Source organism: Nicotiana tabacum, chromosome 15, assembly GCF_000715075.1.
Source record: "Nicotiana tabacum cultivar K326 chromosome 15, ASM71507v2, whole genome shotgun sequence".
Taxonomy (NCBI): Eukaryota; Viridiplantae; Streptophyta; class Magnoliopsida; order Solanales; family Solanaceae; genus Nicotiana; species Nicotiana tabacum.
In genome coordinates, this window is record NC_134094.1 from 20,952,881 (window position 1) to 20,980,142 (window position 27,262).

General features: G+C 40.0%; 1 protein-coding gene across 2 annotated transcripts in view; it reads right to left on the bottom strand.

Annotated features, from left to right (window-relative positions):
* The window catches only part of LOC107758999 (B3 domain-containing protein REM10-like), a 159,213-nt gene extending 140,803 nt beyond the window's left edge, over positions 1-18,410 (bottom strand). The window contains exons 1-7 of one of the 2 annotated variants that reach the window (XM_016576855.2): positions 18,061-18,410; positions 16,239-16,524; positions 15,952-16,043; positions 15,416-15,647; positions 13,820-13,947; positions 13,485-13,716; positions 12,372-12,636 (exon numbers count right to left, since the gene is read on the bottom strand). In XM_016576855.2, the coding sequence (XP_016432341.2) occupies positions 12,596-12,636; positions 13,485-13,716; positions 13,820-13,947; positions 15,416-15,647; positions 15,952-16,043; positions 16,239-16,524; positions 18,061-18,126 (1,077 nt within the window). In that variant the 5' untranslated portion in view covers positions 18,127-18,410 and the 3' untranslated portion in view covers positions 12,372-12,595. Of the gene's footprint in view, positions 1-12,371; positions 12,637-13,484; positions 13,717-13,819; positions 13,948-15,415; positions 15,648-15,951; positions 16,044-16,238; positions 16,525-18,060 lie in introns of those variants that run through there. The other variant, XM_075230644.1, reaches the window with a different exon arrangement.
* Positions 18,411-27,262: the final 8,852 nt, after the last annotated feature.

Genomic DNA, 27,262 nt, shown 5'->3' on the forward strand with positions numbered 1-27,262 from the left:
GAGCCTACTATTGCCGAGCGCCTATGATCGAGCCCAGGATAGCCGAGATACAGATCGTAGTATGGTCGAGCGCCTATGAGCGAGCGTACTATGGTGGAGCAGTTACACGTACCGAGCCTTATAGGGACAGACATTTATTTTATTTACTATATTGAAGGAGTTGAGTTAGTATCAACAGGTAAGTATATCTCCAGATCGTCTTTGACTCCCAGTTACTTTTAGTTATTATATTATCAATTCAGTTTCAGCTTTCAGTTTTGTTATTGCCTTGCATACTCGTTACATTATTTTGTACTGACGTCCCTTTTCCGGGGACGTTGTATTTCATGCGTACATGTTCAGATAAATAGACAGGTAGACCTCCTCAGTAGGTGTTTCCCAAGTTCAGCCTGATCGGTAAGCTCCACGTCCTTCGGAGTAGTCGGGTCTAGGGTTTTATGTACATTTTTTGTATGTATGTATATTTGTTATGGGTAGGTCGGGGCCCTGTTCTAATCATAATACATCCATTAGTAGAGGCTTGTAGACATATCCTGTCAGCTAGTGCAGTATGTTGGGTTTGTTGGCCTGGTATGTATGTGTTGTTGGTGTGTCAGCTATAGTAGTTATGATGGCCTTGTCGGCCCAGCTTTATATTGATGTTTAGTCAGCGCTAGTTTCAGCTCAGTTTTATATTTTTCTTCGCAAAGTGTCTTGCAATGTGGCCCAATGGCCAAATTATGACATTATATATTTAGAATCCCTTAGTCGCAAGTTGGTACGCTAGGTTAGGTGAGGCACTAGGTGCCGGTCTCGCCCCCTAGGTTCGGGGCGTGACATCTTTCTACTGAGAAGTCATATTCCTTATATCATGCAGTATTGATCTATTTCACTTGTACTGAGTTTAACTATTGAACTTGAAAGCATGCCTACATTTTTGTACCACTATTTATATTGGACTGTACTTACAAAGCTTGTCACTACTTTCAGCCCAGAGGTTAGTCTTGTTACTTATTGAGTTGGTTATAATAATACTACACTCTGAACCTCGCGTGCAGATCCAGGTGCTCCCGGATATGACGACTTCTAGATTTCAAAGTTATTTCTGTTGGAGACTATCAAGGTAGTTGCTTGATGTCCGCAGACTTGATTCCCTTCCTGTTTAGTTATTGTACTGTTCTATATTTCAGTCAGACTTTGTATTCATTTACACTCTCATGTACTCAGTGACACCGAGTTTTGGGAGTGATTATAACTGTATTGTGAGATTTCTTTCGTTGAATTTAAATATTATATTTTTAAACATAAAAGATATGGTAGTTTGTTGAGATTGTCGGCTTGCCTAATATTGAGATAGGCGCCATCACGACAGGTGAGATTTTGGGTCGTAACAAATTCATGTCAGAGCCTAGGTTACATAGGTCTAACGAGTCATGAGTAGGTTTAGTAGAGTCTTGCGGATCGGTACAGAGACGTCTGTACTTATCTTCGAGAGATTGCCGAACCCTTAGGAAAATTTCACCTTCTTGCATTCTGTCGTGCGAATTTGTTGATTCCGAAAACTAAATTTCTGTTATTATATTCTCTCACAAATGGTAAGGACATGTACTATCGGATCGGACGGTCAGCCACCAGTTAGGGTCGCAAGAGGCCGGAGCCGAGGTAAAGGTCGAGGTGTATCTTATACAGCAGTTGGAGCAGCACCTGTAGCACTACCAGTTGCTCCAACTCAGGAGCAGATTCCAGATATAGCTGAGCCGACTGGACCAGCTCAGGCACCAATTGTGCCTATTGTGATTCCAGGCCTTTAGGAGGCTTTGGCCTAAATATTGATAGTTTGCACTGGCCTTGCTCATGTGGTTTCGGCTCAGGCCGCACCTGGAACTACCAATCCAGCTAGTTGCAGCTGCTCAGGCCCCGGTAGTCCCTGTTATGGCAGGCGATGAAAAGAGGAGACTTGAGAGATTTTGGAGGCTTCGACCTCCATCATTTAGCGGTGCTGAGTCAGAGGATGCTCAAGCTTTTCTGGATAAGTGCCAGCGGATGCTTCGGACAATGGGTATTTTGGAGACCAGTGGGGTATCGTTCACTACTTTTAAATTTTCTAGGGCTGCCTTTAGATGGTGAGAGGCTTATGAGAGGCACAGGACGGTCGGTGCAGCACCACTTACATGGCAAGAATTCTCCATTCTCTTTTTGGGGAAGTTTGCACCGCAATCTGGTAGAGAGGAGCTGTACAGACAGTTTGAGCAGTTACGTCAGGGTGGCATGTCTGTGACGCAGTACGAGATGCGATTTTCTGAGTTGGCTTGTCACATAGTTTGGTTGGTTCCCATTGATAGAAGAGGATTATGAGGTTCATTGATGGCCTCGTGTATCAGTTGCGGTTGCTTATGACTAGGGAGAGGGTATCTGGTGCCACTTTTGACGAGGTGGTTGACATTTCTTAGTAGATAGAGGTGGTCCGTAGCCAGGAGCGTGGTGAGAGGGAGGCCAAGAGGCCTTGAGGTTCGGGCGGTTCTGGTAGAGTACCTTCTGGAGGGCAGTCCTACCACAGCAGGGGTCGTCCTTACAGACACGCTCAGACGGGTCGTCCAGTTCACCGTTGTGCATCATCCATCCATGGTTCATACATTTCTCATCAGGGTCAGTCGTCTCTTAGTGCACTTCTAGCCTAGAGTACGCCCCGTGCACCATCAGTTCAGGGATCATCTGTACCAGGTTCTTCTGGTAGTTATTATGGTTCTCGAGGTCCACCTCAAAACTTGCCACCATTCTTCGAGAGGGAGTGCTATGAGTGTGGAGAGTTGGGTCATGTGAGGAAATATTCTCCCCGCCTTACACGAGGTCCAGTTCAACAGAGGATTCAGGATACTACATCTGCACCAGTTTCTCTACCACCCACCCAGCCAGCTCGGGGTAGGGCTTAGTCAGTTAGGGGTCACCGAAGAGGGGGAGGCAGATCTGGTGGCGGTCATGCCCGCTTCTATGCTTTATATGCTAGGCAAGATGTTGTTGCTTCCGATGCAGTGATCACAAGTATTGTCTCAATGTGACACAAGGAAGCTTCTATATTATTTGACCATGGTTCCACATATTCGTATGTTTCATCATATTTTGTTCATTATCTGGATATGCACGTGAGTCCTTAGTTTCACTTGTTCGTATATCTACGGTGATGGGCGATACTATTATAGTGGATCGTGTGTATCGGTCGTGTGTGGTAACTATTGGGGGACTAGAGACTAGAGTTGATCTTTTATTGCTCGGTATGGTTGATTTCGATGTAATTCTGGGTATGGATTGGTTGTCTCCATGTCATGCTATTCTGGGCTATCACGCAAAAACCATGACATTAGCAATGCCGAGGTTGCCGAAGGTCGAATGGAGAGGTTCTCTAGACTATATTCCCATCAGGGTAATTTCTTATTTGAAGGCCCAACGTATGGTTGGAAATGGGTGTTTGTCATATTTGGCCTTTGTGAGAAATGTTGATGCATATACCCCTACTATTGATTCAGTACCGGTAGTGCGAGACTTTCCGGATGTATTCCCTGCAGACTTGCCGGGTATGCCACCCGACATGGATATTGATTTCGGTATTGACTTGGTGTCGGGCACTCAGCCCATTTCTATTCCTCCATATCGTATGGCACCAGATGAGTTGAGAGAATTGAAAGAGCAACTTCGGGAACTTCTTGACAAGGGGTTTATTAAGCCTAGTGTGTCGCCTTAGGGTGCACCTGTTCTGTTTGTGAAAATGAAAGATGGTACAATGCGGACGTGCATCGATTACATGCAACTTAACAAAGTCACAATCAAGAATAAATATCCTTCGCCGCGTATTGATGACTTATTTGACCAGCTTCATGGAGCAAGGGTGTTCTCCAAAATTGATTTGAGATCCGGGTATCACCAGTTAAAAATTCGAGATTCAGATATTCTAAAAACGACATTCTGGACTCGTTATGACCACTATGAGTTCCCCGTGATGTCTTTTGGGTTGACCAACGCCCCAACAACATTTATGCACTTGATGAATAGTGTATTCCAGCCATATATTGATTCATTTGTCATAGTATTTATTGATGATATCCTTGTGTACTCACGTAACTAGGAGGAGCATGCATGACACTTGAGTATTGTACTATAGAGGCTGAAAGAAGAGAAACTTTATTCCAAACTCTCTAAGTGTGAGTTCTGGCTTAGCTCAGTGGCATTCTTGGGACACATAATGTCCATGAAGGGATTAAGGTGGACCCGAAGAAAATAGAGGCAGTTCAGAGCTAGCCCAAGCCATCTTCAGTTACTGAGATTCAAAGTTTTCTCGGCTTGGCCGGTTATTATTGTCGCTTAGTAGAGGGTTTCTCGTCTATTGCGATGCCTATGACTAAATTGACCCAGAAAGGTGCTCCGTTCAGGTGGTCGGATGAATGTGAAGAGAGCTTTCAAAAGCTCAAGAAAACTTTGACTACAACCTCAGTATTGGTGTTGCCTATGGGTTCAGGTTCTTATATTGTGTATTGTGATGCGTCTCATATTGGTCTCGGAACAGTGCTGATGCAAGATGGTAGAGTGATTGCCTATGCATCCAGACAGTTAAAGCTACATGAGAAGAATTATCCGGTCCACGACCTTGAGTTAGAAGCTATTATCCATGCCTTGAAGAATTGGCGGCATTATTTGTACGGTGTCCATTGTGAGGTTTATACCGATCACCAGAGTCTACAACATCTGTTTAAACAGAAGGATCTTAATTTGCAGCAGTGGAGGTGGTTGGAGTTGCTTAAGGATTATGATATCACCATTCTCTATCATCCCGGAAAGGCCAATGTGGTGGTCGATGCCTTGAGTCGTAAGGCGGAGAGTTTGGGCAGCTTAGCATACTTACTGGTAGTAGAGAGGCCTTTAGCCTTGGATGTTCAGGCCTTGTCCAACCAGTTTGTCAGATTGGATATTTCCGAGATGAGCCGAGTTTTGGCTTGTGTGGTTTCTCAGTCTTCTCTTTATGATTGTATTAGAGAACGTTAACACGGTGATGCCAAGGAAGTCACTATTAGGGATGACTGTGTATTACGGATGCAGGGTAGGCTATGTGTGCCTAATGTATATGGTTTGCATGAATTGATTCCCTAGAAGGCTCAGAATTCGCGGTACTCCATTCATCTAGGTGACGCGAAGATGTATCAGGATTTGAGGCAACACTATTGGTGGAGGCAAATGAAGAAAGATATAGTTGGGTTTGTAGCTCGTTGTTTAAATTGTCAACATGTGAAGTACGAGCATCAGAGACCGGGCGGATTGCTTCAGAGACTTGAAATTCCAGAGTGGAAGTAGGAGCGTATTACCATGGACTTCGTAGTTGGGCTCCCACGGACTTTGAGAAAGTTTGATGCAGTTTGGGTGATTGTAGATCGGTTGACCAAGTCCGCGCATTTTATTCCAGTTGGTACTACTTAATCTTCGGAGCGATTGGGTGAGATTTATATCCGTGAGATTGTTCATCTGCACAGTGTGCCAGTGTCCTATCTTTTCAGATCGGAGTACGTAGTTTACATCACAGTTTTGGAGAGCAGTACAGCGAGAATTAGGTACACAAGTTCAACTGAGTACATCATTTCACCCTCAGACGGACGGACAATCCGAGCGCACTATTCAGATATTGGAAGATATGTTACGCGCTTGTGTTATAGATTTCGGGGGTTCTTGGGATCAATTTCTGCCACTGGCAAAGTTTGCTTACAATAACAGCTACCAATCAAGCATTTAGATAGCTCTGTATGAGGCCTTATATGGGAGACGGTGTCGGTCTCCGGTGGGTTGGTTTGAGCCGGGTGAGACTAGGCTATTGGGCACTGATTTGGTTCAGGATGCTTTGGAGAAGGTTAAATTGATTCAGGAGCGGCTTCACACGGCGCAGTCTAGATAGAAGAGTTATGCTGACCGGAAGGTCCGTGATGTTGCTTACATGGTTGGGGAGAAGGTTCTATTCAACATTTCACCCATGAAGGGTGTGTTGAGGTTCGGGAAGAAGGGCAAGTTGAGCCCTCGATATATTGGGCCTTTTGCGATACTTAAGAAGATTGGAGAGGTGGCTTATGAACTTGCTTTGCCACCTAGTCTATCAGGTGTTCATCTAGTGTTCCATGTGTACATGCTTTGAAAGTATGCAGGGGATCCGTCTCATATTTTGGATTTCAGTACAGTGCAGTTGGATGGTAATTTGACTTATGATGTGGAGTCGGTGGCTATTTTAGACCGACAGGTTCGAAAGCTAAGGTCAAAGACCATAGCATCAGTGAAGGTATAGTGGAAGGGCTAGCCAGTTGGAGAAGCTATTTGGGAGATTGAGCGGGAGATGTGGAGAAAATATCCATACCTATTTGAGACTCTAGGTATGATTCTAAACCCGTTCGATGACGAATGTTTGTTTAAGATGGGGAGAATGTAATGACTCGGCCGGTCGTTTTGAGTATTACAGCCCCGTACCTTTATTTACTGCTCAATTTATGCTTTACAGTTATTTTATGACTTACCGGGTTAGTTGGTTCGGGTTCAGAAGGATTTCAGAGTGAATTGAGACACTTAGTCTCATAATTGAAAACATAAGTAGGAAAAGTTGACCGGATGTTGACTTATGTGTAAACAACCCCGAATTTGATTTTTTATGGTTCTGTTAGCTCCGTTGGGTGATTTTGAACTTAGGGGCGTGTTCGGATTGTAATTTGGAGGTCCGTAGTGGAATTAGGCTTGAAATAACAGAAGTTGAATTTTTGGGATGTTTGGCTGGGGGATTGACTTTTTGATATCGGGGTCGGAATCCGATACTGGAAATTGAAATAGGTCTGTTATGTCATTTATGACTTGTGTGCAAAATTTGAGGTCAATCCGACTTGATTTGATAGGTTTCGGCATTGAAAGTAGAAGTTTAAAGTTCTTAGTTTTATTAGGCTTCAATTGGGATATGATTCGTGGTTTTAACATTGTTTGAGGTGATTCTAGGGTTCGACTAAGTTCGTATGATGGTATGGGACTTGATGGTGTGTTTAGTTGAGGTCCTGGGGGCCTCGGGTGAGTTTCGGATGGGTGACAGATCATTTTTGGACTTGGCTTAGTGGCTGAAGACTGCTGGGGTATTTTTTTCTAGTTTCCTTCTTCGCATTAACGAGTGGGTCCTCGTGTTTGTGAAGGGGAATTTGGGGCAAGCAAGATTTTCTCTTCGCGTTCGCAAGGGGGTTTCGCGTTCGCGAAGAGGAGCTGGGGTCAGGCGAGGTTGTTCTTCGCGTTCGCGATTGGGTATCGCGCTCGCGAAGGGAAAAATAGTTAGGGTGAGTTTTGCCTTCGCTTTCGTAAAGGGGAGCTCGCGTTCGCGAAGAGGAGCTCGGTAAAGCATCGCATTCGCGAGCAGTGTCTCGCGTTCGCGAAGGGCAATATTGGGAAGCACAATTTTGTGCTTCGCGAACGCGAGGGACCTGTCGCGTTCGCGAAGAAGAGAGGTCTGGACAGAAAGTTTAAGTTCTGAAAATTTGACTTTGTCCCATTTTCCATTTTTCACGGATTGGAGCTCGGGAAGAGGCGATATTCTGGAGATTTTCAAGAAAAATAATGGGGTAAGTGTTCTTAACTCATTATTGGTCAAATTATCCGAATCCATCGTTGTTTTTAACATTTAATGGGTGTATTAAGTTGGAAATTTTAGAAAACTCTCTTGGTTTAATTTGAAGATTTGAGGGTCGAGTTGATGTCGAAATTTGGTAAATTTGGTATGGTTAAACTCGTGGTTGAATGTGTTTTCGAATTTTGTAACTTTTGTCGAGTTCCGAGACGTGGGCCCCACGATTGATTTTTGAGTTAAATTTTAGATTTTATTGGGAAATTAGTATTTTCTTATAGAATTAATTTTAATAAATTGTATTAACTGAATCGAATTAATTGTGGCTAGATACGAGGCTTTCGGAGACCAATTCACGAGGCAAGGGCATAGCGGAGTAAGAAATTACATGGTTTGAGGTAAGTAATACTTCTAAATTTGGTTCTGAGGGTATGAATTGTTTGGAGGTGACGCACACGATAGTTGACGCGCGTGTGGATGTGCACCATTGAAATTGTTACTTGAATAAATTCTGTGAAATTGTAAAATTTAAAGAATCATGTTATTATCTGATCATTTTCCACGTGTTAGAGAAATTGAGTTGAGGCTTTTATTAAAGATCATGTTTAGGCTACATGCCAATATTTTGGGACCCATGAGGTCGTGTTTCTGTTGAATTAATTATTTTAAAAATATACATTTCACACTCAATCATATTCGTCCATTGAGAGGATATTTATGGGATCGAGTTATGCGCCGCAGTAGGCCACATTGGCTTTATATATATTATTATTATATAGATCAGGGTTGCCCGCCTACAGCACGACTTATAGGCTTTATTACTATATGGATTGGGGTTGCCTGCCTGCAGCAGGCCTTATAGGCTTTATAATTATACAGATCGGGACTGCCCATCTGCAGTAGGCCATATCGGCTTTATATCACGCTTGAGCTGAAGGAGCCCCTCCGGAGTGTGTACACACCCTCAGTGAGCGTGGATGATTTATATATTCGGGATGGACTTCCCTAAGGCATGGACTTGCCTTACTTATTTATATTGTGATGCATATTCCCTGGACATGGATTTTGTCTGTGACATTTACATTTGCGGATAAATTACCCCAGGGATGGATTAGCCTTATACGATACTGAATGATTGACTGTCAGTCGCTGTGTATATATATACAAGTTGGAATACCCCTGGGCTGGATTGGCCATAAATAGTACCGAGTGACCGAATAATTTATGACCACTATTTACATGAGGTCTTTCTACTGAGAAGTCATATTCCTCATATCATGCAGTATTTATCTATTTCACTTGAACTGAGTTTAACTGTTGAACTTGAAAGCATACCTACATTTTTGTACCAGTATTTATACTGGACTGTACCTGCGGAGCTCGTCACTATTTTCAGCCCATAGGTTAGTCTTGTTACTTATTGAGTTGGTTGTACTCATACTACACTCCGCACCTCGTGTGAAGATCCAGGTGCTCCCGGTTACGACGACTGCTTGATTTTAGAGTTATTTTTGTTGGAGACTATCAAGGTAGCTGTTTGACGTCCGCAGGCTTGATTCCCTTCCTGTTTAGTTATTGTAATGTTCTATATTTCAAACAAAGATTTTATTAGTCAGACTTTGTATTCATTTAGATGCTCATGTACCACCTAAGCAAGGCCAGTGAAAACTGTTAATATCTGGGCCACAACCTCCCGAAGGCCTGGAATCACAATAGGCAAAGTCGGTGCCTGAGCTGGTCCTATCGGCTCAGTTATATCTGGAATCTGCTCCTCAGCTGGAGAAATCGGTGGTGCTACAGGTGCTGCTCCAACTGTTGTACGAGCTACACCTCGACCTTTATCTCGGCCCCGGCCTCTACCACGGCCCTGGCCTGTCGAAGCCCTAACTGGTGGCACTGGTGGCTGACTGTCTGATCCGGTAGGACGTGTCTTCACCATCTGTGAGAGAATAGAATAACAGAAATTTAATTTTCGGAATCTACAAATTCGCACGAGAGAATGCAATAAGGTGAAATTTTCCTAAGGGCTCGGCATACTCTTCGAAGATAAGTGCAGATGTCTCTGTACCGATCCGCAAGACTCTACTAAACCTGCTCATGACTCGTGAGACCTATGTAACCTAGGCTCTGATACCAACTTGTCAAGACCCAAAATCTCACCTGTTCTGATGGCGCCTATCTCAATATTAGGTAAGCCGACAATCTCAATAAACCACTATATCTTTTAAGTTTAAAAAACACATAACATTTAAATTCAACGGAAGAAATCTAACAATACAGTTATAATCATTTCCAAAACCCGGTGTCACTGAGTACATGAGCATCTAATATGAATACAAAGTTTGACTAATAAAACACTGTCTGAAAGTATATAACAATAAAATAACTGAAAGAAAGAGAGTCAAGGTCAGCGGACTTCAGGCAGCAACCTTGATAGTCTCCAACTAATAGCACTCTGAGATCTAACAGTCGCCGTGTCCAAAAGCACCTGGATCTGCACACGAGGTGCAGAGTGTAGTATGAGTACAACCAACTCAATAAGTAACAAGACTAACCTCTGGGCTGAAAGTAGTGACAAGCTCCGCAGGTATAGTCTAGTATAAATAATGGTACAGAAATGTAGGCATGCTTCCAAGTTCAACAGTTTAACTCGGTACAAGTGAAATAGATCAATATTGCATGATATGAGGAGTATGACATCTCAGTGGAAAGACCTCCTGTAAATACTGGTCACAAATCATTCGGTCACTCGATACTATTTATGGCAAATTCGGCCCAGGGATATTCCATCCCGTATATATATACACATCGACTGACAGTCAGTCACTTAGTACCGTATAAGGCCAATCCAAACATGGGGTAATTTATCCCCAAATGTAAAGGATACGGATAAGATCCATGTCTAGGGAAATTCATCACAATATAAATAAGTAAGGCAAGTCCATGTCCTCGGAAGTCCATCCCAAATATATAATCATCTACGCTCACTGGGGTTGTGTACACACTCCAGAGGGGCTCTTTCAGCCAAGCGTGATATAAAGCCGATATGGCCTACTGCAGGCAGGCAGTCCTGATCCGTATAATAATAAAGCCTATAAGGCCTGCTACAGGCGGGCAGCCCCGATCCATATAATAGTAAAGCCTATAAGGTCTGCTGCAGGCAGGCAGCTCCGATCCATATAATAATAAAGCCTATAAGCCTCCATATGGCCTGCTGCCGCACGCAACTTGATCCCATAAATATCCTCACAATGGATGAATATTTTTAAAATGTACATTTTTAAAACAATTAATTTAATAGCAACACGACCCCATGGGTCCTAAACTATCGGCACGTAGCCTAAACACGGTCTTTAATAAGAGCCTCAGCTCAATTTCTCTAACACAGGGGAAATATTCAGATACTAACATGATTCTTTAATTTTTACAACTTCACAGAATTTATTCAAGTCACAATTTCAATGGTGCACATCCACACGCTCGTTAACTATCGTGTGAGTCACCTCCAAACAATTTATATAACACCAATTCGGGGATTCATACCCTCAAAATCAAGTTTAGAAGTGTTACTTACCTCAAACCGTGTAATTTCTTAATCCGCAATCCCCTTGCCTCGTGAATTGGTCTCTGAAAGCCTCGTATCTAGCCACAATTAAACCAAGAGGGCTTTCTAAAATTTCCAACTTAATACACCCATTAAATGCTAAAATCAACCATGAATTCGGGTAATTTGACCAATAATAAGTTAAGAACACTTACCCCGTTGTGTTCTTTGAAAATCTCCCGAAAATCGCCTCTTCCCGACCTCCAATCCATCAAAAATGGAAAATGTCCCATTTTCAGAACTTAAACTTTCTATCCAGACCTCTCTTCTTCACGAACGCGACAGGTCCCTCGCGTTCGCGAAGCACAAAATTGTGTTGCCCAACATTACCCTTCGCGAACGCGAGACACTGTTCGCGAATGCGATGCTTTACCAAGCTCCTCTTCGCGAACGCGAAATTCCCTTCACGAAAGCGAAAGCAAAACCCAACTCAACTATTTTTCCCTTTGCGATATCCAATCGCGAACGGGAAGAAAAACCTCGCCTGACCAAATCATTTTGACAGCATCTAGAAAGAGGAAGATAGAAACCTCCTCGTTTTTAGTATGCCATTCACATCATTGCTTACCATTAACATGTCATCAAAAAAATTATCACTGCATACTTTAGTATAAATGATACAATTGCTTTGTCAAAATTTTCATGTCGTTCTTTGTGAGCTTTTTAGTCCATAGAAAGATCTAACAAATTTATAAACCTTATGTTAATTTCCTGATAGAACGAATCCTTCTAGTTATTCCATATATACCTCCTCATCAAGATACCATTCGATAAACATATAGGTCATAAATAGATGCTAAATCAAATATAATTCTAATCGAAGTAACTCTTGCTACCAATGTATGTATTAAAATAATCAGTTCCATCTTTATGTTAAAAGCCTTTAGCTACTAATCTAACTTGGCAAATACATAAAGTCTCATCGCTGTGGTACTTTTTCAGAAGCACCCACGTACAATCGATAGGTTTAGAAGTTAGAGGCAATCAATAAGTTCCCAAGTGTGATTTGACATTATTGAATTTATTTCATCTTTAATACTCCCTCCGTTTTAATTTATTTGAATCTATTTTCTTTTTAATCCGTGCCAAAAAGAATGACCTCTTTCCTTATTTGGAAACAATTTACATTTATGCAGCCACACAAAATATATATGCTTTATTTTACACCACAGATTCAAAAGTCTTCTATCTTTTTTTAAATTTCGTGCTCAGTCAAATGGGTTCACATAAATTGAAACGGAGGGAATAGTATCTTTCCAAAAGGCTGCAACTCTAGAAGCCATAGCTTCTTTATAGGTTGTTCTTACAACTGTCTCTATTATCTTCAACAAGATTAAAAGAAATACTATAGGAGACAATCTCAGCCAAATTAAAGATCAAGGACCAAAAGTCCAGTTGCTTCAATGGTCCTCTCTCTTTGCAACCTCTGCAGAATATTTGTCTGCAAAATACATTATTTCATGAAAGTTGTCACAAAAATCTGCTAAGAAGCCAATGATGTAACTATTTGTATGATATCTTTAGTAATGTTATATAATTTTCAAGCTATAATAAAACATGTAAATACCTTTTAAATATTTTCAAATAATAATTATACAATTATGAGAAATGTTACATAGAAACCATAAAACTGTGAAGAATCCGAGACCAGTAGGGAAAAAAAGAACCCAGTTTTGCAGAAATTTCATTACCAAATTTTAACTTATTCTTGCCACTATATAAACTCAACTTGATTGTGCAAAACCACCATACAATCATGCAAATCTATGGTAAGCTTTTTATAATCGGAAATCGGGAACTTTCAAAATTAATCTCCAATATAATGTTGTGTCAATAATATATGTCAAAATTTTATCTCATGTATACAACTTAAAAGTAAATTTTATTAAATATTATTCATAACTTTATCGACTGTTAAAACCATTATGCAAAATTTCAACAGTGTCTTCCCTACTAAACCAGAAAAAGGATAATATTAGATTAAAGGATTTAACTAACTATATCTACTGCCAGTGTAATAATACTTTTACCCTGTCAATGAAATTTAACCTACTATAGAAGGTTACATATCTTATTTTTCATGAGACAATCAAACCTCTCAATAACAACACCTCACTATAGCATCCAAAAAATGTTGGAACAAACGCGGTTGTTATAGAGAGGTTTGACTATAATATTTTCCTTATTTTTCATGTTATTTTTAATTACCTTTAAAATGACATAATGGTATAAAAACAAATTGCACGGTCAGTGAAAAGAAATATACATTAAAACTGGAAGAACACTTACATCGGAAGTACGCAATTGGTATTTTCGCGTTCGTGATGAGTTCAAACTTGTAAACATCTCCTACTTGGAGACAATTTGCTGCTCTGAATTTTGTCCATCCACGTATAATTCCAAAATGATGTGCATCTCTCCCTAGCCACACTGACCAAGATCGCTGAGCTTCATCTTTCAGAATCATCTCACACTTTCTATTTATCAACCCATTTGATTTTGCAAAATCCAGTGGGAAATACTACCATAAAATTTATTATATTTCATTATGTAATTTAGTTTCAGTTGTTACCCCAAAAAGGGAAAAAAGGCAAAGAAAAGAATGTAAAGTTTAAATCACTTACCAAAACTGACTTCTTGATGGAATAAGGTTTGATGGTCGAAATAAAATAAGGAAGATCATTATCACCAGAAGTTGGAGTAGATACTTGTGCATTAAGAGGAATCATGTCGGAGGGCTTTATACTAATGTCTGATATTCATTATAAAGAACAAGACAGCAAAAGAAAGAGAAAGGAATGAGGAAGTGTTACAATTAGAATAAAAAGAAAGATCACATTACATAAGGCTTCCAAATGATAAGGAAAAAGCTAAAAAGGCAAGCATGATGTAATGAAATAAAGTTTAATGATTTATATTTTAATTCGACTAGAGGAGACGTGAAAAGATGACAGATGACACTCCAAAGCAGCAGGAGGTTCAGGCACAAGGCAATAAAAATGCTACTTTGAATGTCACAAATCTCTTTTATGCTATTACCCCTATTCCTTCAATTCTTGTGTGCAATTTGGATGTGGATTCTAATGAAGCTTCGGGGGTTTAGTGGCTGAAAGGCTCTAATGGGAAAAGATATTAGCAGTCCTGATGTAAATATAACTCCCAAATCAACCAGTAATGCTACAACTGAGGCAGAGAATGTAGCATTTGAAGGCATTTCTAGCTCCAATTCCTGACATTGAACGAAGTAGTCAGGATAAATCTGAGCAACATAAAACAAGGATGAAATAGGAGGCAAGGATACTAATCAAGTGCAACTATGGTTCAACTTCCACCTTTGGATACTAACTTTCCACCATTAGCTTCTGGATTTTCCTTAGCCCTGTCAAACCTATGATGCACAATGCATTCATGAAACCTCTAGACTAACATTAAATGCATCAGTCCCTTCTTTTGTCCCTGGTTTCAGCAAGATATATCCAAACAATGACTATGGCATAGAAGAAGAAACCAATGAAGTAGAAATTGATTCTGTAACTGATGAAGATATGATGACATAGATGATTACGGCTAATTAGAAAGAAGATTAGAGGACAACGAAAAGAAAGAAAGAAAGAAAGAAAGGCGTGCAAGGATTTGAATGTGGATTCATTCATGGACAAGCAAAAGGGATCATTCGAACTTGGATCTCGAAGAAAAAAGAAGACAATGAATGCCCTTCTTTTCTTCGAACAATTCATATTAAAGGCAAAGAATGAATTATTTCATCCAACATAAATAGTTAATCCAGAATATCCAAATAGTGTCACATTGTTACATTTCCAAGTTTGGATGTAGACATTTGATGTAAAGAGAATCAATGGCATGCCTCTTTCTCCAAAGTCTGATCTATATGGTACTGGCCTAGTCTCCTACATGATTTTGCAATTTTTTGTTTTTAGTATAATGGTAGTGAATGTTGAGACTCCAAAGTCCAACATATCCACAAGATGAGTGTTGCAGAGATGAGAATGCTACGATAGATGTGAGGTCATACAAGATTATATTAAAAATGACCACATTCGCCACAAGGTGCAAGTAGTGAGCATTGAGGATAAAATGCGAGAAGAGGTTGTCGACAAATATAAGTAATTTTATCAAAGACGTAATATAGTATCATGGTGTATTTTACAAAGTAAAAACGTTGTCGAAAATCAAGAGGTTGCTTGAATGAGAAAACTTACCATGGAATTTCCAGATTGGTTTTTCTCCATTAGTAACAATCTCAAACATTATACGATCTCCCACCTTTAAGTCATTTGCAACACGAAATTCACCCCATATACCTCCAATATAAACTCGAGAACAGGAAGTATATAGCCTTAAATTCCATGATCTTTGTCTTTCATCTCTAATAATCAAACCACAATTCTTGTTGGTGAGACCATTTTCTGCTGCAAATCGAGTAGGAATGCACTGAAATTGTTTGTAACGATTTGCACATTTCATCAAACATTTCATATGCATCATATTTCATTATAAATACTCTAATTCAAAAAGAGAGGGGAAAGAAGATTCATGAAGGGTTAGGGGAAAATGAGTTTGGAGAGTTACAAAGTAATCATTTAACAGGCCATAAGGTTTATAACGGATTTGCACATATCATCAAACTTATCATATGCTTCATATTTTCGCGGTAATTAATTCTAGTTAACAAAGAGGGGAAAATACGGTACACATATCTTGAACGGTTAGGGGGGAAATGAATTTTGAGACTTACCAAGTAACCTTTAAGGCAATAGGGTCTAACAGTGCATAAAAAATGAGATTGACCAAAAGGGTTGTGAGTATCAGCTTCTGCACTTGGTTTGTCTGTTACATTGTAAATCGTAAAAAAAATCCGTCAAAAAATTAAATATGTCAAAAATATTAAAGTATAAGTAATGTCTAAACATCCACCACATCTTGGCTAAAGTTTTATCTAAACAAATTGAAATTTATGTCAAGATTAAGGGAATTAACTTGCTAATTCATCAAGTATATAAAAATGGACTCTAAACGTCTTACCTTTGAATTCAACATTGTTAGCTTCTTCTTCGTCCAGCATATACTCTGCATACTCTCTGTCACAGTGACTCGAATCAAAGATGGTAACCTCAAACTCCATGTTCCCTTCATGTCTGAACACCAACATATCTCCCAATTGCAGATCATGCTCCTCTGCAAACTTTCCCCAACCCTCTTCCAGTTGATAGCCGTTCACCTTCACCAGCCACTTCTTACCATCCTTTCTTAGTATTGCATGTTCCTTCTTATATCCCTTCAGATACTTCAAGAAACCTACAGGAATTTTCTGCAGTACAACATAAACTTGTCCCAAATCATTATTCTGTTTTGTTTAGGCCCTGAAACTCTACCATTTTTCTACCTTTCTTTTATCAGGCAAAAGTTGAATTTTCATTAATCATGATGCAATTGCAGTAAAAAGACAAGGGGCTTCTATACTTTCATTTTACTCCTTATACAATTCAAGGAGCTTACAAAATCCAAAAGCATAACCGCATTATTCACATTACAATGGTTACACCAAGCAAAAAGGTTCAATAAACATCTAGTCTTCAGCACATGAATTGGAGTTAAGACTCCATCAAAACACCTCTGATTCCTCTCCTTCCAAATGCTCCAAATAACACAAAATGGGATCATTTTCCGAGTATTTATGATGAATTTCCCAACTTTCCACATTTCACAGCTAACAAATGCTTCTTCAGAGTTCAGACAGCCAGGCAATACCCATTTTACCACAAAAAAGCACAAAAACATGTCCCAAGCCTTCATCTTTATAAGACCAGGGGCGGATGGTAAGAACTTTATTTGCTACACTAGTTTTTCTTCCTACTTGATTCTAACAGTTTTGCGGTTGATGTCTCATCTCTGATCATAATTGTGTACTTAATTCTCACAAATCGTTTATTTAAAAAAGTATTTATTAATTACATGCATAAACTAATGTATTTTTTGAGGCAATATTTCTGGAGAAAGTGCAAGCATCATTCAAGGGGTTGACTGAACAACGAAGCAGTTGGTAGCAAAGGGAAAACTGAAGCAATTGAATCAACAGTCATGTCACCTCGAACCCATGAAGTTAAAATCTTGGATCCCCTCTATACAGGACAATGCAAAAACAAATGGTGTATATTCTCATTCTCTGTCATATATAAATAACACCTGTTGCAGAATTCCTGCTATACCGTTGTTTCTTATATTCTCTTAAGTTAAACATGCCCCAACACAACCATACAAAACATGCCACTTCTGTTGGAACTTTTTGTCCTCCAAATTACTTTCAAAGGCCAATCATCAATAATGCTGCTGCTTCTAACTAATTTACCATAACATTCCTCACTGTAAAATTTCCTTCTATTTATTTCCCCACTATTAGTAGCGTAGCCACATAAAGTGAAGGTGGTTCCCAACTGTCAGTTGTCAGTGTTCGGAAAATTATACTGTGTATATAAAAAATTATACTAAGTATATAAGTCAAAGATTACTTTTATGCATATATATATATATATATATATATATATATATATATATATATATTAAATCTTGAATACCCGAAATTTCTTACTTCTCTAGTGGGCCACTTTAGATAGTCTCTCTCCTGCTCATTGATGTGAACATTTTGTAATTTAGCTAAGAAGCTTAACATCATTTTCAAATCTTCCAGTCTTGGCAAGATCTGCTGAATGTCATAACTGCTTTTCTACTTAATCTATTAATGTTTTTCTTTTCTGGGATAAATTCTTCAACCTCCATATGATACATAATACATAAAATAGACAAAGTAAAGATGAAACAATTACTAAAAGGGTATAATTTGACTCACCAGAGCGTGCTTGAAACCTGGTTGAATTGGCTTGAAAAAGTGAGGCTTCACTGGACGGACTTTCATAGCCAGCAGTTTAAGTGGACAAAAGTACCCTTTTCTACTTTTATAATTGATAAAAATTGAAACTTCAATAATTCAAGTTAGGGGATTCAATAATTTGTTATGTGAAACTTGAAAGAAATGACAGATTTCAATGGACCGTGAGAAATTCTGCAGCTTTCTGCTAATGTCATTTGGACAAAGAAATGCAAAGACGAAACAGAGACATCAGCTTTAATATTGCGGGGTAAGTGGCGAGTTTTCTCCAAAGGGAACCCAAAAGAGAGTAAAACTGTTTTTTTTTTTCCTCCTTCTTTTTGGTCGGATTAATTAAATTATCAAACAAAAAGGGGTGTCATTTTTATTTACCCGTAAAATGGTACATTTTAATTTTTACGTGATTTACAGATAAAAAAATTAATTTGATCCAAAAATAATAAATAAATTAAACATAAATATAAGACGTAGCCTTAAAATTGAAATAGACGACAGATATCTTGGTTCTGGGCGCAGAGATACCGAGAGCAATAAGAACAACACAAATAAGCAAGAAAGTAAAATGTTATTGAGCTTTTGATAGAATATAGTATGTGCTTGTCAGAAAATTCGCGTCATTTATAATGATAATAGAGCACACTATTTATAGTTGCACCTAGGGAACAAGGTTCTACGATCGAGCTCCTCTTTAATAACAATTATGAGGGTCATTGAAGAATGTGTAACGGTGGGCAGTGAATGTCATATTCTCTGTAACGAATCATGCGCTTAATGCTATAGAATATTCTTCATTGAATGCTACCGGATGCCAGCATTAATTTGGTCGTTATGAGTATCATTCTCTCTAATGACAAGCAAGATCATTACCTTCGGGTTTAGCTATCTTCTGCCTTCGGTTCCACGTGTCGCTTTCTCATGCGATCATTAAATATGAACATATTTTACCCCATAAAGATAGTCTCCCTACTTTCCGGTGGCATAACTTTGTGTCACTGGGAAGTTGGTAGAAATACCTTTTTTGGCGGAAAATTCTGACCCCCTCTGAAAAGTTTCTGACGGTTGGTTAAACGCACGTTTCTCCATATTTAATGCCCCGAACACGCGTCATCCCACGATTTAGCATCACTTTTGCCGGTTATCGAGGTAATTATGACCACGATTTTAGTCGCTTATACCTTTGCTTATACGCATCAAACCTCTTCATTTACACTTCATAATTCTCTACACTTTCTCAAACTTTCTTTACTCAACTCGTACTTTGTCTTCAACCTTTTTTTAACCTTCTTATTGAGAGAAAACCTTCCCTACTTTCTGATAAAAAATGGCCTCTTCTTCCGGAAACCTTAGTTCTGCAAAGAAAGGTAAAGCTGATGATGTTGCTCCTCATACGGTGAGCTCCATCATCCCAAAGAGTCTTGTCACCGCCAAAGACTTTGAAAAGAAGTATCCTTCCGCTCACCCTTGTATTGGTTGTTAGTGTATATCCTTCTTCCACCCATCCTTCCAGTATTTCTGATGTGAAGGAAGATTGTCACTGTCAAGATTGAGATATTATCACTCTTGATCTAACAAAGCGGATAACCTTCCCCAAGAAGGGTTTCACGTATTTTTATATGTATCCCTTCACTTTGGGGCCATTCTCTTTGAGCGGGGAGCTTGATTCCGTTATTGTGGAGTTTTGTATCCGCTACCAAGTGTGCCTAGCACATGTAAGTCCCCATGTGTGGAGGACGGTCTGCAACGACCCAACTAGTCATTTTGAACATTTGCATTTAGTTCAACTGTTTGAAGTCTTAAGTAGATTCATTTGATGTATTATGAGTTGTGTGAACCGTCAGTTTTGGTTTTTAGATGATTCGGAATTGATTTGGAAGAATGATTCTCAACTAGAAAACTTTATGTTGGAAGAGTTAATCAAGTTTGACTTTTGTGTATTTGACCTCGGATCGGAGTTTTAATGGTTCTGTTAGGTCTGGATGGTGATTTTGGACTTGGACGTATGCCCGGATTTGCATTTGGATGTTTCTAGAAGGTTTCGGCTCTATTTGGCGAAAGTTGACAATTTGAAGGTTTGGAATATTCATAAGTTTTACCGGAAGTTGATTTTGATGATATCAGGTTAGAATTGTGTTTCCGGGAATTAGAATAGCTTCGTTATGTCATTTGAAAATTGTGTGCAAAATTTGAGGTCATTACGAGGTAATTTGATATGGTTCGGCACGAGTTTTGGTAGTTGAAAGTTCAAAAGTTTATTAAGTTTGATTCGAGGTATGATTCATAGTTTTGGTGTTATTATGCGTGATTTGAGGTCTTGAGTAAGTCTGTGTCATTTTATGGGACTTGTCGGTATGTTCGGACGGGATCCTGAGGAGCTCGGGTGAGTTTCAGATAGGTTTAGGGCTGTATTAAGCTCGTTTTTGATGTTACAACGTCATTTTTCAAGTATAATTGGTATCACATTAAGAAAATGAGCTCTGTTTTGATTGAAGCATTAGATTTGTATCGTAATTACGGATCCATATAAAAAAGAATCGTCGAATTTGGACATCGTATGAGGGAGTTATGCTCATTTTAGTGTCGAAAAAGAGAGTTGGTGCTGCTGCTTCGAAGATATGAAGTTGGGTCCGCATTTGTGAACCTGCATGTGCAAAACAATGGTCCGCAAAAGCGGAAATGACAGATGGAAATGTGCAGGTGCAGAATTTTTGTCGCAAAAGCGAAAATCCATGTGTATAAAAAAAATTAGACTGCGTTCTTTTGCTATTTTGAGCGTATCTTGAGTTCTAGAGCTCCGATTGAGGTGATTTTTGCGGTGTTCTTCTCGTATTTTCATGGAGGTAAGTAAATAATTATAATTTTTTTAATTTTAATATGATTACAGAAGTTCATTTTTGAATTAATCCATATTTTGATTGGAGAATTAAGAGTTTTTATCAAAAATTTTTCTAAAGTGAATAATTGAGTTTTGAACATCGATACGGAGTCGGAATTAGATGAAATTAGTATGGTTGGACTCATAATTGAATGGATTGTCAAATTTCAGGAGTTTTGTCAGTTTCCAAGGTGCGGTCCCGGATTTGACTTTTTGGTTGACTTTGGGCTTTTGATTAAAGATTTCACCTTTATCGATTGTGTTTGTTTCCTTTGGCATTATTTGATGTTCTTGAGTTATTTTTGGCAAGTTTTGATCCATTTAGAGGTCGGTACGCATGGGATAGCGTCTCTGGAGTATTGTTTGGCTTGCTCGGTATTGGATTCAGCTTGTTCGAGGTAAGTAACACTTCTAAACTTGGTGCTGAGGGTATGAACCCCTTAATATGCGCGTTATGTGTTTGGTATTGAGGTGATGCACATGCTAGGTGACGGGCGTGTGGGCGTGCATCATGTGAATTATGACTCGGTTGATTCTATGGTATTGTATAGTTACCTAATCTTGTTTCTATCCATGAAATTTCTACGTGCTAGAGTAATTGAACTTTGATCCATGTTAGAAACCATGTGTAGGTTATATGCTTATCCTTTTGGGACCCACTGAGGTCATTTCTATTGTTGAGTTATTTGCTTAAATTGCAATTATGTACTCAATCACATTCATCATTTGCATATCATATCTCAGCCTATATTATAATTTATTGTTACATCATATATCATTGTTTGGGCTGATTGGCATGAGATTTGTGAGTCCGAGATACTGGAGAGATTGATGACTGAGTGAGGCCGAGGGCTTGATTATGAGTGATATTTATAGGATCGGATTGCACGTCACAATCGGATTTATTGATTCATGATGGGATCGGGTTGCATGCCGCAACATGCCATATTGGCTTATATTAGCGCTTGGGCCTCCGCCTCTCCGGAGTCTGACATACCATTAGTGAGCGCAGGTACCATTGAGTGCTGAGTGCGAGTGTCGAGTGCCAAGTGATTGAGAGTGTTGAGTGATTGGGAGGGGCTGAGTGATTGAGCGTGCTGAGTGAGTTTGAATACTCTGAGAGTATGAGTACATGAGTTCATCATTGTGATGCATTACATTGACATGCATACTTGGCATGTAGGCATAGAGATGCATTTCCTCATGCTACACGGTATTGTGACATTCATGACTTTACATGCACATTGATACGTAAGCATAAAGATGTACTTTTCTCATGCTATCTCAGAATGAAACAACTTATCTGTTGTTGAAATATTTTGAGAAAAATAACAGTTTTCTGATATACTCATACTTTGGCGATTTCGGTGAAAGATTTGGGGTTTTACTGTTATACCTGAAAAGCATGCCTATTTTTCTGTAACTGTGAACGAGCTGAACATCATATCTTTGAGATATTACTTGTGTTGCTTTTATTATATTGTTATGAGTTGTTCTTGTCTATTGGTGTTGGACTCTGACCGTTGTCCAAGCTCGTCACTGCTCTCAACCTAAAGTTAGGTTTGTTACTTATTCAATACATGGGATCAGTTGTACTCATATTACACTTCTGCACCTTGCGTGCAGATTTTGGAGTTGATGTTACTGCATGTGGCGGGTGTTGGCATTGAAGACGTACATGCATTTCGGTTATTGCCGCCTCTTGTTCTTGGTATCTTTAGATTTATAAATCTATTTACGTATATTTCAATTTCTTTTTAGCATAACGAATGCTTGTGTACTTTTGAAAATGGAAGGAATAAAGTAAAGTCCTTTTATTTATATCTTGTTTCTTGTCTGAACGATGATTTGATTTTATCATTTAAAAGTTAAACAAATACTTCAAATGCTAGTGCCATAATGAACTTAGACGTCCTCTTCAAGAGCATCGTAAAAGTAAGAGGTCCCACTCTTATTAAAACTCTCATGTTAAAGGCTTGATTTCGGAAGAGCTTATACTCGGAATCCAAATGCTTTCGAGGGGAAATTCACCCAAAGCCTTACATGATTAGACGCAAACAGTAAGACTTGCACAAACACTTAAACGAAAAAAGATGCAAAGAGAAAACTTGCGCAAATGTTTAAACGAAAGTACGCAGAACCAGAAACTTATACGATACTTGAACGGAAAAGTGATTTTAATTTACAACACATGTGCCAAGCAACACAAGAACAAAAGTTTGAAAAGGACTAAACTGCTGCATCTCCGGAACCCAGAGAAAGAGAAGCATCCGCGCCTCCAGGAGAAGTAGGTATATCCGCCGCCGATTCGATATCTTGGCCTATGTCATTTTGGCCTTCAACATCTTCGCCTTCCGGTTCCTCTTCAGTTCCCGAGGACTCAGAACCGGATCCAGAAGAATTGGTAGCATCATGCTTGGCCTGAAGACCCCTTTTAGTAGCTGACTCCAGCTTACGGGCTGTAGCGATTTCGACATCAAAGTCATTGACACTTGCTTTAGCCTCTTCTAAGGGTTTTCTCCTCATGTTGTACATAGTATATATTTTTTCAATAACGAGGGAAGCCGATCGACGTGTGAGATCTTCTTTAAGTTGGTCAACCTCGGTATAAAGGCTTTCCCGTGCGAATCCAACATACCGGAGGCGGACACCGAGATCACGGACAATAGAGCTAAAAAGTCTATTATGCTCAATGATCTTTTTATGCTTCTCTTCCAATTGGGCACACTTCACCCCGGTGCCAGCAAGCTCTTCAGTTTTGGAGTTCAAGGTCGTCCCCAAATTGTTCAATCTTTCAGTGGAGGCAGCCTCACGATCGGATGCAGCAAGAACTACATAGAGGTTTTCTCGCGTGAATCTCATAGAACGGAGGCTGGCTTCAAAATCACGGACAGTGGAGCCATAAATTTTATTTTACTCCTACAGTGGAGCCATAAATTTTATTTTACTCCAAGGTTTTCTTATATTTCTCCTCTAACTGGGCATGCTTTTCCTCGACAGTAATAAGTTCTTCTGCCTTGGAGTTTAAGGCTGCCTCCAAATTATTCAATCTTTCAGTAGAGGTAGCCTCACACTCGGATGCAGCAAGGATGGCATTATGGACTTCAACCCATCTGGCCTTCGTTTCTTCATATTGTGCCCTTAATAGGCCAACCTCTTGGCTAAGGGTCATTACTTCTTGCTCGCTTTGCAGCAACTGACCCTCCAATTCAACAACCTTAGCAGCTCGAGCTTCCAGTTCTGAGAGGCGAGTAGCAATTTGGTCCCTCTCGGCCAAAAGTTGATCCCGCTAGGAGGTAAGTTCCTCCTTATCACGAATCAACCTATAAAGTCCTTCGGAAGCAAAGAAGTTGACCTACAAAACAAGAATACAAATTCAAAACTATGCCATAATACAAATAGAAGAAACAACAGAAGAAAACAAAGACTATACCGCTGCTGCGTTGTGCATCACATTGTTCAACAAACATTCTCTCGATAGAGTTTGTATCTTTTCCCAATATTTCTCTAAAGCCAGGGGCTTCAGATAGATAGCAAGTTCCACCGGCCGGGACAGTAGATTGCATCCGGTGAGAGGGTGGTGCTCATCCTCCTTTGGGGATCTTCTGAAGGGGTAGCATAATTTTGCCCCAGGTTCCCGTGAATTAGGGACTGGGGAATAGGGACATCCTCCTCTCGGGCAGCCACGACCGGCGGAAATGAATTAGTAGTTGTTGGTGGCGAAGGCTAAGTTGGAGAAGAGGGAGGTAAATCAGATGGCATTGTAAAGTAAGAAACAGCTGCGGCAGGTGCAGTGCTGGTTGATGGTTGCTCGTCAACTGAAGACTGAAGAGGCTTGGTACTTAGCCTATAGTACCTGGCGCGACATCTGGGACTTGGAAGCGTGAGTTGGCATCTTCTACCACATCAAACTCCCCCCAGAGTGCCGAGGCATCGTCCCTAGTTGGTGTAGCTAACTTAATAGAATTGAGCATCTTGTTGAGTTGATGAAGGTCATCGTCTTCTATGTAGAGAGGCCCCATCATCACTTATTTCTCCATCATCATTGATCACCATGGTTTCTGGGACTGGCTCGGGTGCGACGCTCATCACCACAACTTTCGGAGATGACTCGGGAGCGGCATTCTTAGCCTTTTTATTTTTTTCCTCGGCCGCTGAGGAACGTCTTCTCTTTGGTTGCTTGTTCTCTGGCCGGGGACTCCGAGAAGAAGCACTCATACCAGAAGCAGGCCCCGAGACACCTCTTTGTGTAAAAGCCTCCTGCAGCAGCCTCACCGTATCAACAAGATTAGCCAAGACGTCCTCCTCGAGGATGACAACTGAGCCCTGGGGTAGACCTGAATCCAACAGGAGAGAAAGGTTAAACAACTTCCTTATATGAAAAGGTAAAAACAATATAAATTTTACTTACCATGATTTTTGGCCTTTCATCCGTATTTGAGGCATAATTCCTTCCACGTATGGGTTTCTGGCGTAGTAACGTCTAAACATTTTTGAACCCACTGGTCCAAACCTTCAACTCGCAGTGGAACCCACCGAATTACTGAAATAAGTAAAAGAAAAGAAATCAGTGACAACATAGGATGATCTTTAACTAGAAGAAGGGATAAAAGATGGACTTACGAACACGGTTCCATAGCTCCAGAAAGGATGAAGCCGTGGCCGGAATGATGTCCTTGGTGGCAACTGCAACAAACCGTTTTATCCATCCACGGTCGCTGTCATCATCCATGCTGGGAAGTAGGGCATGGTGGCCACGTTTGTTGAAGTTTATCATCTCGCAAAAAATCTTGGGGAAGTAAAGATTCATTTACCGAGCTAGGGTTAGCTCTTCTCCCGTATCCTGGCACAAACGCCAAAGACAAGCGACTGTGTCACGACTCAAAATCCAACTAGTCCTGATGACACCTAAACCAACTCGCTAGGTAAGCTAATTAACAATAATCTAATTCAAATGAGATTTACTGAGAAAATAATGATCAAATAACTGAACTTCTATACAATATCTCAAGGACTGGTAGTACAAATCACGAGCTTCTAAGATTTAGAGTTTACAAAGCTAGTATAAAATAAATACATCATCTGCCATTTCTTGTGGCTAACTTGTACAAGCTGTTTCTATGGGCTGGCCATGCAGTCCCCGGTCCCGATGATACAACTATGTTTCTAGGTTTTGTATTTCGGTCGAAGTGGCAATCAATGTTTCCATATCCTCATATCATCTCCCAGTGTTTGAATGCGAAGAATGCGAATTAGAACACTAGGAGTTTTACACCTTCGAGGGTTCCACTAGTGAATTGTTAGATAATCTTTAGATCGGTAACAAAATTTGCTTCCCATTAGGAATTTATGCTCTCGAGCTAAATATTATCTAACAATCCCTTAGTGGCTTGCACTTGTGAACGGTCGAGTAATCTCTGTTCGATAGCAAACCCAACTTCCAGGTAGCAATTTTGCTATCGAGCGAAAGACTATCTAACCACTCCGTAGTGGTTCCTCGCTTGCATGCCTTGTCATTAAAAGGTCTTATTACTGCTGTTGAAATTTCCTTCGTAGTATGCTTTTCGTTGTTGCCTCGTCAAAAACCTTGCCAGAAAAAACCCAATTGGGACAAAAATCGGACGAAGGAAAAAAAGAGTGCAGCACATACTTTCAGTATAGGTGATGTTCATCAGCAATAATATATCTTGAGGTGTTCCACGTTCCAGTTGCTTGGCAACTTTTCTCCATATTGATTCTCTAACTCGTATGACCTTTTCCCGCCAAAGACTTTGAAGAGAAGTATCCTTCCGCTCACCCTCGTACGTGGGCCGTTAGTGTATATCCTTATTCCATCTGTCCTTCCAGTATTCCTATTATGAAGGAAGATTGCCACTGTCAAGATTTAGATATTATCTCTCCCGATCTGGCAGAGCGGATAACCATACCCAGGAAGGGGTTTACGTATTTTTGCATGTATCCCTTCACTTTGGGATCGTTCTCTTTGAGTGGAGAGCTTGACTCTATCATTGTGGAGTTCTGCATCCTCTACCAGGTGTGCTTGGCATAAGTAATTCCTTCTGTTTAGAGTACAATAGCTTGTCTTTGGTGCATGTGCTAGGAGACGGGAGAAGAGCTAACCCTGACTCGATTTATGAACCTCTATTCCCCCAAGATCTTCTACGGGGGAATGATAAATTTCAGCAAGCGTGGCCACTATGCTTTGCTACCCAGCATGGATGATGACAATGACCGTGGGATAGATGGAACGGTCCGTTTCAGTCGCCACTAGTGATATCATTCCGGATACGG